The 12,037-nt window shown below is 52.6% G+C and overlaps 1 protein-coding gene across 1 annotated transcript; it reads left to right on the plus strand.

Annotated features, from left to right (window-relative positions):
- Positions 1-410: 410 nt before the first annotated feature.
- PpBr36_11509 (uncharacterized protein) lies at positions 411-755 on the plus strand (the record flags this gene model as incomplete). The annotated part of the gene is made up of 1 exon (XM_029898609.1): positions 411-755. The coding sequence occupies exon 1, from the start codon at positions 504-506 to the stop codon at positions 753-755; it is 252 nt and encodes an 83-aa protein (XP_029743116.1). The 5' UTR covers positions 411-503.
- Between the last annotated feature and the right edge of the window lie 11,282 nt (positions 756-12,037).

Below are 12,037 nucleotides of genomic sequence, written 5' to 3' on the forward strand. Positions count from 1 at the left end.
TGCATTTCGATTGGACGCAAAGGACCGAACTAAAGGGACTGCCTACCCGTAAACGATTTACAAAAACCGAAACTCAAACAATTACCAAAAAGCTGGAAAGCTACGTGGAGGCGGCACGCACCCACCTCCAAATGGCGCAATAACAAATGTGCGACCAAGCCAACAAACACCGCCGGGAACCCGATTTCGGAATAGGAAGCGCCGTCTACATTATTAAAAAGCATTGGGTGACGGACCGTCCTAGCGATAAATTAGACTACCCGTTGACCAGATGTAGTTATGTAATTAAGGAGAAGCGGGGGCATTCCTACCATTTGGAATTGCCAAACTCTTGGAAGGGAAGCCGCGTATTTTATGCCGACCGTCTTCGGCTAGACCCACGTAACCCATTGGACGGACAAACCGCAGAAAGGCCCGAAGGCGAGGTAATCGACGCGTCAGAAGATACCAACGAAAAGGAGTGGGAAATCGAACGGGTAATTTCCTCGCGGGTGCTACGAGGTATGTTTCAGTACCAAATCCAGTGGAGAGGCTGGGACCCCGACCCGGAGTTCTACGACGCGGAAGGATTTAAGAACGCGGTTGTGCAATTGCGACAATACCATAACGCCTACCCCGACAAGGCCGGCCCTCCCATGCGCCTAGAGGCCTGGGAAAAGGCAGCCCTCGAGGATCGGTTCGACCCGCCCGACGAGTACGACAACGCCCCGGCTACGGGGAACAGCACAGCCCGCAGATTGCGACGTCGCCGGTGAAAACAGAACAAGACACGGCAAAAGTCCTAACCGCTCGCGGGGCGGACGGGGGGTAATGTTACGGAGTGGCGTGCCTGGGCGACTGCCAACCGTGACTAGCTCCACCTCACGTGACAAGGCGCCAGGGTTCGTTTGTTATTTGCTCGCTTAGGCGCGTGTACGCGATTGGCACTGCGTGCCTTTCTTCTTCTTTACACTTAGCTTTAGATTTTCGAATAGAATCGCCCCTATATTGCAGCCTTGTCTCTTTGGGATCGCTTTCGTGACAGGCGCACCAAGTTACGCTTTTATCAGCAGAGGTCCGCAGCCTTCGGAAGGCCAACGAAGCGCTTAGTAAGCGACGGAGGGCCAAAAAACACGTATTTGCGAAGGAGGGTCATTTACTATACAGGAGGTTCAAAATTTGTTACAGTTAAAGAATGCGGATAGTCCGGTACAGGAGGAAGAAGATACATATGGGGAGGGGAAAAGTGCGCGACCGGTGACTAAACGACGGTGTGGCAATTGCGGCAATACAGGACATAATGCGCGCATGTGTTAGGAGGATGCAGAAATGTCTGATATATCTATTTCCGATTGTATTGAGGTAAAATAAATAATGCTGGCGTTGCAATTGAAGTTGGGAGTTGGACCGACCGAAAAAGTGGCCCGGGTCCTGATATGGCCGGGGTCCTGATAAACCACGTTAGCATTTTAGCATTGCAGGATAAATAGCGCACTACCAGCTGCTTTAGCTTTTCCGGCACCATTTTTGTATAGCAGAATCGCAATAGTTTTACGATTCCGTTAAGTTTGTGTTGGGATAAGTTATATTTTACGAAAGCGTGGTGATGTTTGTTGAAAGAAAAATCCATTAGTCGCGTGATGGATAGATATATTTCCATAATCTGTTGGCCGATTCCCAATATTGCGTGTCCCATCCTCAACGTATATGGATATATTTATAGGCTAGGATGTTACGATCAAAGCTTCGATGACGGTCTTTGGGGAGAGTAGAAAGTGGACCAAAGACATGTTTTGGTTCTCGAAAACGATATTGTATTCTCAAAAACCAACATTTTCTACCTGCCTATTCCGGTAGGTTTCAGCGCCTGATAAGCAGTTTATCCGCCTGTGTGACGAGAGACTTGTCGAAGGTATCCTTGGCTTCAGGCTGCCGAACGTCGGCTGAATCTCTGTTGAGCTTTTGCTAATGATAAACCGATGAGCATTTTGTGCAAAGATCCTTGACGAGGCCCTGATCGATGGGCAGGCTAGCTCATAGGAAAAAGAGAAAGAAAAAAGGTAATTAATAACAACAAATAGCAAACCCGTACGCACGCGATGGTACTGTAAGGACCCTGTAAATTGCCGCCCATTCTGTCAGAACAAAGTCCCTTCGGTAACATGCTTGCTGAAATGTAAAAACCACCCGGAGGCGGGTGGTATAACAAGCACCCGAGTATTTTGCAGTGCCGATTGCAGAATTTGCCTTGAGCAAAAAGGCGAAATGGATGCAGCAAAATGTGGTAAGTACGAAGTACAGCCATGTATTTATGCCCGACTGACAGAGAAATGACATGTGATGTGTCCCAAGTGTGCTGAAAGGTGGTTTTGCAACGAGTCGAAAGAGAATTGCCCGGTTTGCCGCCAGCCCCCTGGAGAGCTGATTAGGCTGCAGGAGAAGCGCTGGGCGGGTAAACTGATTTTGGAGAGACGGCAGGAGATAGAATCTCAGTTGACTGGCTGTTGCGGTCGTTTTTAGCATTGACAACTTAAATTCAAGGACGAGCTTATTGTCATGGGCCTCAAGGCATATGTCTCCGATGCTGTCAAAGACCAGTTGGAGTTTTATATAGCCGGCTCAAGGTTGTACGCATGCTCGTGGTAGAACAATCAATAAAAGCTTTTAACTTGTGCTGGTTTGTTTGAATGGCAGGGAGTAAAATTCTCAAAAGCCAGGTTAACGTTGGGTACCCCCTGATGGGCACCCCCCCTGATGGGCACCCCTTTTACACCAAAAGTCACTGTTTTGGAAACGTCATAACAAATCGAATAAAAATCGTATCAATACCGCTTCAAAGCTGTATTTAGGATATTAGTAGTCAAGCCTATACCGAAAAGGGCTTTTAAGTATGTATAATATACGTCAGGAGTTTAGCGGTTGAATACGGCTTTACATTTTCCCATACAAATTGTATAGTAACGAAAAATGGTAATAATTACCGCAATTTCCCGTTTTAGTAGCTAAGATTGGAGATACTATTAGATTATTAACTACCCAATCGACTGTATGTACAAGTACCGTTTATTTACTATTTTTCGCTACGCTATACGTAATATTTATCTAACCACTAACGTGGATGTACATCATGTCGCGCAGGACACCAAGTCGCGCACTTTTCCTGCACCACACCAACTTTGACTTTTTTTACAACGCCAACATTGCTTATTTAACTTCAATACAACCGGAACTATATACATCAGACATTTTTTCATCCTCCTGACAGGTGCGCGAATTATGTCCGGTGTTACCACAGTTACCACAGCGCCGTTTGGTCGCAGGTTGCGCACTACTTCCCTCCCCATTTTCACCTTCGTTGTCCAACAACGGACTATCCGCGTTTTTCAAATGCAACAAGCTTTGGATCTCTTGTACAGTAGATGACCCTCCTTCACGGACACGTGTTCTTTTGGCCCTGCGCCTCTTGCTAAGCGCTTCGTTCGCCTTCCGAAGGCTGCGGTTCTCTGTTTCAAGAAGTGTAGTTCGATGAGCAATTGACTTTAATCCTTTTGCCAATTGCTTTACTGCTTTAAAAATCGGTGTTGGCGAACTTCCTTGATGACCGTTAATTCGATTTTTAACAAGCGTAGATTGGCAAACGGCTTCTGTCGGATTGTGTGGCGTTTGGGAAACCCAGAAATCGATGTTGGGAAAAGCAGGTTCTTTAGGTGACGGAGTCCGTAGTTTAACATCCAGTTTAGATATAACCGTTTCCGGGCTATAGGGGATAAGTCCGGTCCCTCGAAAACCCCCAGCTATATTTTCTTTTGTTACGGATCTCTTATAAACCGTTGTAAATGCCAAAAAGAACTCGACTTTGCCGATGTTGGTGATGTGGGCCCGGATGAAGTTGTTGATTTTTTGTCCGTACGCCCGTTTTAGCACACTAAATACTCCGACGTCAAGCATCCTCCACATTCATGGGTCAGACCCACCTTTGTTAGCGATTCACACCCAAACACACCAATAAGCTTAACAGCTGAAGAATTTTCGCCCTCCGGGCGCCGGTCGTCATGGCCTCACCAGAGGTCTCAAACCGCCGCGCGCGCCCGCAGAGCACGCCGCAGGCTTTTCCGCAGGGCCAGGCCGAGTCGGAACACGTATCTCTCGACACGCGCACCGCTAACGCGCCTGAGCCGGCCGGCCGCGGAAGGTACTCCAGCCTCCCGGCCCTGGCCATCAAAACACTGCAACAGGAGCTGGAAAACGTGGAAACAGTCGGCAGCTGGCTCGAAGAGGTTTTTGCAGCCAAGCTCGAAAGCTTACAGGCCCCGGAGGACGCCGCGCTTAGGAGAATTGTTCTCGAACTTGACGATGTGATCAGCGGCTGGTTCCTCAGTCGCACCCTCCCTGAAAAAGAGCGTTCGCGCTCTCCGTCGCGTTCGCCGACCAGTTCCAGCGAAAGGCGCAGCATCTTAATTACAAGGACGGGCACGGCGTCGTCGGCCTCTAAAGGCAAAGGCACGCCCATTAACAAATCGGTCACATGGGCCGAGCGAGCCGCCACGCCACCAGCGGCGGCCCCAATGCGAATTTTAACCCCGGCCACGCGCTCGTACCCGATACGTACGACGCCCGGCAATGCACCTGACAGCTCCACAGCTCCCTCCCAATCGGGCCGGGACCGCCCCCAAGCCCCGAAACGTTTGACAGAACAGCCGGCCAACCGCATCCTGATCCGCGTAAATGACAAATTGCGGATGGTGACGAGGGAGCCATACGCGGTAACCACCAAATTGGCCGAATTGGTCTCGGTGCCACACAGTGAAATCCCAAACGCCAAACGTACCCCCACGGGCTGGGGTGTTACGGTGGCCTCTGAGGAAACACGGCAAAAACTCCTCAACCCCAACGCAGTTAAGGCCATTATGGACGCATTGGACGCGCGGGAAGTCACTGTCCCGACAACCTGGCACACATACGCCGTCTCTGGAGTGCCCCGAACGCTTAATTGCCTGGACGGAAGAAAGGACGTACATGATGTAATCCAGGAGGAGATTACCGTGGCAGCAGGCCAGCAGCCAGTCAACTGGCACATTTCCAGGCATGGATACGACCCGCATACGGCTGAGGGCACGTGGATAGTGTCTTTCCTTCAACCCGTAAAGCCTTTTCAGCTTTTTGGGGTGTCGGGGCGTGCGCGGAAGGTTGAAAAGTCACGCAAAATTACACACCACCACGATGGCTGCCAGGGATATTGCGAAATACGTCGCTGCGTACGGCAAGCGCGTTGCGGCATATGTGGTGAAGCAAAACATGCGACAGAGGAAGAGCCGTGCAAGGCAGCCCCCAAATGCGTTAACTGCCACGGCCATTTCCCATCCGGACATGAGAACTGCCCTGCCCGACCTTTGGTGGTAAATGGGAAGCTTGAACGACCTTCACAGCGTAAACTAAAGGGGATCCGCAGAATCGGACGTGCCAACCGTGCCGCGATTATCAACGACCGGGCTGAGGCGGCCCGCCGAAAGCCAGCACCTGCAATCCCGGTCCTAAGCACCTCATCGCAGCATTCGCAAACCTCGAGCTCCCGATCGAGCATTTCAAACAAAAGAGCGCGGCCATGCGAGGCGGCAGGGGCGGACATCCGCAACTTCCTGCAGGCTGAACAGGAACGCGTGCAAGACGAAATCGTTTGGGCAGCCGAAATAGAGGAGGACGCAGCGGCTGCCGAACCTTGCCCCGCTGATGTGATAGACTTGGAAGCAACCCATCGATTGATATGACGAAATATTCGCTCGGCAACATGCAGCGGGAACGCCTCGACGTAGTTTGGGCCAACGTAGGCAAAAGGATGGGTGTGCATCTGAGCCTGTTGGAGTTATGCCACCAGAGAGAAGTGGACCTGGTTAACGTCCAAGAGCCATGGTGCGGGCTAAAGACGACTACACAAACGCACCCGGGCTATGATGTCTTTGCGCCAGTGGACGAATGGCACGCGAGCACTTACGAAGCCATGACTGGGCTCCGGCCCCGGGTGCTCACCTACGTCAAGAAGGGGGCAGCCCTAGGGGCCGCACAACGACGGTTACCGCAGGGCCAAAATACGCGGGACGTACTTTGGCTCGAAATTAACGGAATATTGTTTATTAACGTATATAGGGCTCCGGGTACTGAGGCCGCGCTGGAAATGGTATGCAATACCGTGCCAAATGGACCCACGGTGATAGGCGGCGATTTTAACGCAGCGGCTGCTGCATACCAGCCAGGCCGCACAGACGCACGCGGAGGGGATCAACTGACGGCATGGGCGCAAGCCCAGGGCATGCATTTTACAGGAAATATCGGCGTGCCCACCCACCGCGACGGGGGTTTACTGGATATGGTTTTTTCCAACCTCCCCAGCACGGTAACTGTGGTTGACAGCAGTCTTTACACAGGCTCCGACCACGAATCTCTTTATACCACGCTGCGGACGCGCGGCGTCCCCCGTCCGGAGGCGGTCAACGTCTCAGTTAGGGACGACCGGCTACCAAAGTTCGCGGAGCTACTTGCTTTTGGCATGCAAGATATGCCGGACCCGGGATCCGCGGCCGATGGCTACGCATTGGACGCGTGGGTAGCTGAATTTACAACTTTATGGGAGCAAGTGACGTGGGTCGTGGGTACGCCGGCGGGAAAAAGGGGCAGCTCGGCTCCCTGGTGGACCGAAAACTGCCAACGGCTTTGGGCCGAATTTCAGCGGGTTAAGCGGAGCGCTGTAAATAGGGCAAACGCCTCTGCCGAGGAGAAAGCTTACACGAAAGGGGTGCGGGCCGCGAAGCGGGAGTACTGGAGGCACCGGATTGACCAACTGCGCGACGATAAGGATTTGTGGAACATGGTGGGCTGGCTGGGAGCCGGACCACGCCTCCGGTCCCCGCCGCTGGTTATTAACGGCGAGCAAGTGAGCGAGCCCTTAGCAAAAGCGGAGGCATTGCAACGGGAGGTGCTTGGCCGATTTTCGGCGGAGGATGACCTGCAGGGAGACCCCTTGGAGGCCTGGTCGCCGGACGAGGCTAAAATCCCTTGGGACACCCAGGGTAGTGCGGAAGAGGCGGAGCGCTCCTGCATTGGGGTTACGAGCACGTCCCCGGGCATCGACGGAATGACCGTCCGGCTACTCAAAGCCGGATGGGCTTCGTTGGCCGAGCCGGTGCGCAGGCTCTACCAACGTTGCCTGGAACTCGGACATTTCCCAACGCCTTGGAAGAAGGCCGAAGTCGCGATGCTACCGAAAACGGGGAAGAAAGACCGGAGCAGCGTTCGATCCTGGCGGCCTATAGCCCTCCTTTCCTGCATCGGAAAAGGCCTCGAGAGGCTCGTTGCACGCCGGATAGCTTGGGCCATACACGACAACGGGCTCCTTAGCTGCACCCACGGCGGTGCCCTACCCAAGCGATCGGCGACGGATCTGGTTTGTGCCCTCGCCCACGACATCGAGCAGGCTCTAGCTCGCGGGGAGGAAGTTACCCTTGTCGCATGCGACGTCCAAGGCGCCTTCGACGCCCTCCTCCATGGGCGATTGATACGGAAAATGCGGAGCCTCGGGTTTAGTAAAATGCTCCTTAGGTTCGTGATTAACTTTTTAAGCGGCCGCCAGGCCCGAGTCCGGCTGGAGGGTACGACCACGGGCTTTAGGCGGCTTGGGTGCGGCACCCCGCAAGGGTCTCCCCTTTCCCCGATCCTATATATGCTATATCTGGCGTACCTCGTCAAAAACGGTGCGAAGTGGCGGCTGGCATACGCAGACGACGTGCTTACATGGAAATCGTCACCCTCGTTGGAGGAGAACGTACGTTGGCTGGAAGATAAACTCCGGGATATGCACGAAATTGCGGCGGAAGAGAAGATCCATTTTGCAGCGGAAAAGACAGAGGTGATCCATATCACTAAGAAAAGGCACGGTCGCAACCCGGAAATCCGGATTAATGGTAGAACGGTTACCCCGGTCCAACTACCGGGCGGTCGACGCGGACAAAGCGCCTCCGGGGCCGAGCGCTACCCGGGCATGCGTTGGCTTGGTTTTTGGTTCAGCCGACGGCTAGACGGGCGCCGCCACGTGGCCGAAAGGGCTGCCAAAGCAATGGCGGTCGCTGCTCACCTCAAAGGCTTTGGGGCAGTAAGATACGGACCGCCTGCGGCTGCACTTCGCAAGGCAGCGGTGGCATGCGTGGGTTCCTCGGCCACCTACGCAGCCGAGGCATGGTACAACCCAGCGCACAAACAAAGAGGACTCCTCAAAGCACTGAACAAACCGCTGGTTTTAGCGGCACGGGCAATCCTCCCGGCGTATAAAACCACCCCCTCGTCCACTGTTCTCAGGGACGCAGGATTACCCTCGGCCCGCGTCGCGCTGGCCTACACCCGCCTGAAATACGGCGCCCGACTAAGGCTCGCGGACAAGGGGCACCCCCTTGTCAGCCGCCTGCGTGAAACACGTTTTCGACGCCGAGGCGATTGGCGCCCTAAGAGGGCTACAGGCGGCAGCCAAGGCCCAGCCAGGCGCCCGGATCTGGATTTGTGTGGACAGCACCTCGGTTATTTGGGGTCTTAGAGGCGACGCGCCGCGTTCGTCCCAATGGGCCTTTTTGGAGTTCCATGACCTTGTCGATCTACTCCGAAAACAAGGTACCGAGGTTCGGGTCCGTTGGTGCCCTGGGCACCAGGGAATCCCGGGAAACGACCGGGCTGACGAGCTGGCCAAGGCCGGCTCTGCCGGACCGCCGGACCCAGACCCGAGGGCTCAGCAAACCACGTATAGCGGTGCCGGCACGGTCCTCAGAGCCATTCTTTCGAATATAGAGAAGGACTGGTGGCGTAAAGAACTTTGTGAACGGTCCCCCGCATATAGGGAATGGAAATTCCAATACACACCGAGAAAGGAGCCCGAGGAACTGCGTTTGCCAAGACCCCTACTGGGCCATTATTTGGCCATGAGGACCGGCCACGGCGATTTCAAAGCCTACCATGACCGTTTCAACCACCAGGATGCAAACACCTCGTGTGCCTGGTGCTGGAAGCGGACCTCCCCTGAACACCCGGTGCACTGCCGCTTTTCGCGGGCGGTGTGGAGAAACTGGCCGTGGCCTGATAACGAGCGGCCGGTCGGGCCGCCAGACCGCGCCCAACGCCGCAAATTCTTCCAGACAAGCCTCGGGCAACCGAAAAGCTTTGAGGCGTTTTCGATAGCCACCAACTATTTCAGCGCCCGCCCCAGAGCGGCCCGCCAGCGCCCCGCGCGCCACGAACGCACTTTACGCCTAGGGACACCGATCGTAAGCGACTCGAACTCAGACGAGGAATAGACTTATTGCCTTTTCACCCATACTTCACGGCACAAGCCGACAGACGAACCCTCCGTGCACCTCAGGCACGGGGTCGCGTCAGTGAACTAACCCCCCTAAGCAGGACCGGGCCCGAACCCGGTCAGGCACGATCCGCCTCTGCCCTCCTTGTCTTCCCCCTGTGTAGATAAAGAAGATAGAACGCGCGCCGAGATACCCCTCGGGAGGTTGCTAACGGCCGGCTAACAAGCCGGGCCGAGCCCGGCGTTAACTAATACTACTACTACTACTACTACTACTGCCATTAACGACGTTGGAAATGGCGAATCAATTACAAAAGCCTCCCAAAAATGGGGTATACCTAGAAGTACCCTTCGTAACCGTCTTCAAGGTTCTCAATCTTTTAAAAAAGCACAAAGCCCTTTTCAAAAGCTTTTACCGGAACAAGAGAAGTATTCAGCCGACTGGGTGCTTGCCCAGGCCGCTTTAGGGCTTCCGCCAACGCATCACGAGTTACGCTTTTTTGCCGAACGAATCCTTCAAATTTCCGGAGAAACAGAAGGCCTTGGAAAACGCTGGATTACCCGTTTTTTTGGCTAGATATCCAATCCTTAAGACCCAAAGGCCCCGTAGAATCGAAAACGCCCGGGTTAGTGGCGCTACAACGGAGGTAATTAAATCTTGGTGGCTTTATATTACGAACCCAGTTATCAACACTATTAAACCGGAAAACCGTTGGAATATGGACGAAACCAGTATAATCGAAGGCAAAGGATTTAATGGCCTGGTGTTAGGGCTTAACGGGATCCGGCCGTTGCAACGGAAAGAGCCCGGGACGCGGGGTTGGACGACTATAATCGAATGCATATCGGCTACGGGCGTTGCCCTCCCTCCCCTCGTTATATTCAAAGGAAAAAGCGTACAACAACAATGGTTTCCGACGGACCTAAGCTTTTTCGATAACTGGCAATTTCATGCAACCGAAAACGGCTGGACAAATAACGAAACAGCTATCGAATGGCTAAAAAAGGTGTTTATTCCGCATACCCGACCTACTACCCCCGAGCGGCGTTTATTAATACTCAACGGCCACGGATCACACGTTACGGACGAATTTATGCTTCTTTGCCTCCAAAATAACATTCAACTTCTATATTTACCCCCTCATTCTTCGCACGTTCTTCAACCATTGGACTTATCCGTTTTTGGGCCGTTAAAAGAGGCTTATCGACGTCAACTCGGATTTATTAGCCAATTTTGCTGTTCGACGGTTATTGGAAAACGAAATTTCCTACTTTGCTATCGAAAAGCCAGATCCAAAGCATTTTCAGCAAAAGTAATCCAATCCGGGTGGCGCACGACGGGGTTATGGCCGATGAACTTGGCTAAACCACTTTTAAGCCCTTTTTGTTGGAAAATAGCAATATTAACGTCGAAAAAAGTAAAAACAACGGTTTACAAAGGAATAAAACACCGGAAAGCCCAACCCAAAAAATTAACGACCCGTCTTTACTTGTTTGGAAAACCCCTAAAACGACCCGAGATATCCGACTTCAACTGCAACAATTTTCCCGGTCTAGCAGAAACAACGCCACTTCACGGCTTTGGTTTGCAAAAGTCAAAAAAAGCTTCGAAGCCAAAGATACCCTTTTGGCTAGCGCCCAGCAAAAAATCAGCTTATTGGAAGCACACCTAGAGGCAATACGGCCGGCTAAAAGGAGGAGGGTGGTTCCGGGTCCAAACGAGCTTTTGGTTAGCAAAAAAAACGTTATTAAATTACAAGAAAATGATAGAGAGATTTTGGAAGTTTCAAGTGACGGAGAAGAGTTTAATGAACCGGAAGAGCCTGTAAACGATTGTACTTTTGTGCGTTGATAGTTTTATATTTAAATCAGTTTATAAAAGCAGGCATCTCTTTGTTAGATTTTTAGGGGTGGCCAACAGGGGGGGTGGCCATCAGGGGGTACGCAACGTTATTGAGCGGGTTATGTGCATTTTCGACCTCTATGCACTTGTTTTCGACCATAACAAGGCTAGATTGTAGGAAATTAGTACGACATGGATTTGACAGCTTCCCTCCAGATGACCAACTCGAGTGCAGGCAACAGGCTTTTGTCACACGCCAACCTTTCGGCTGCCAGGCCGGGAAGCCATTCGCGTCTTGCTCTGGTCCACCCCGGGCCGAGACTTACCCAGCATATATTCCTTTTGCCTCAGCTACTAGCTGCTCAGGGCTTATAAGACCCGTCTTTAGCTGCTTCACCAGCTTGTTGACATCGTCGCCGTCGGCGTTTCGAGTGGTCGCGTCTCCCGAGGAAGTAACCACCGGACGGGGGGCCTGTAAAGAAGGGGTTTAGTCGCAGTGTACCTATGCAATGTAGAAGCTGGATTACGGTTTGTAAATATGGATGAAGCACTCGATTGCTTATTTGCTCGTGCTTACCGTTCATCTTTGCACCTCTGACCATTGTTCGCACCCGGTGGGCATATATTAGTATGATTGTTCGTTCATGTTTCCTCGCCCAAATGCTCCGGGGGAAAAGCGTAAACTCGAGTCAAAGCGGTTGAAGGTCTACGTTATGGTAACAAGAGATGCCAATAGGAGAGTATGAAAGCTGGGTTTTATATGTAGATATGCCGCATATCTTTACCCTAGGCTTGCTGGAGGTGGCCTTGCAATTGGGGCTAGTTGGTTGCCTTCTTTTTTGCAGCACGGGCGAACCAAGAAGTTGCGGCTCAAATTTATGCAGCTG

The sequence above is a fragment of the Pyricularia pennisetigena genome (assembly GCF_004337985.1).
Source record: "Pyricularia pennisetigena strain Br36 chromosome Unknown Pyricularia_pennisetigena_Br36_Scf_33, whole genome shotgun sequence".
NCBI lineage: Eukaryota > Fungi > Ascomycota > Sordariomycetes > Magnaporthales > Pyriculariaceae > Pyricularia > Pyricularia pennisetigena.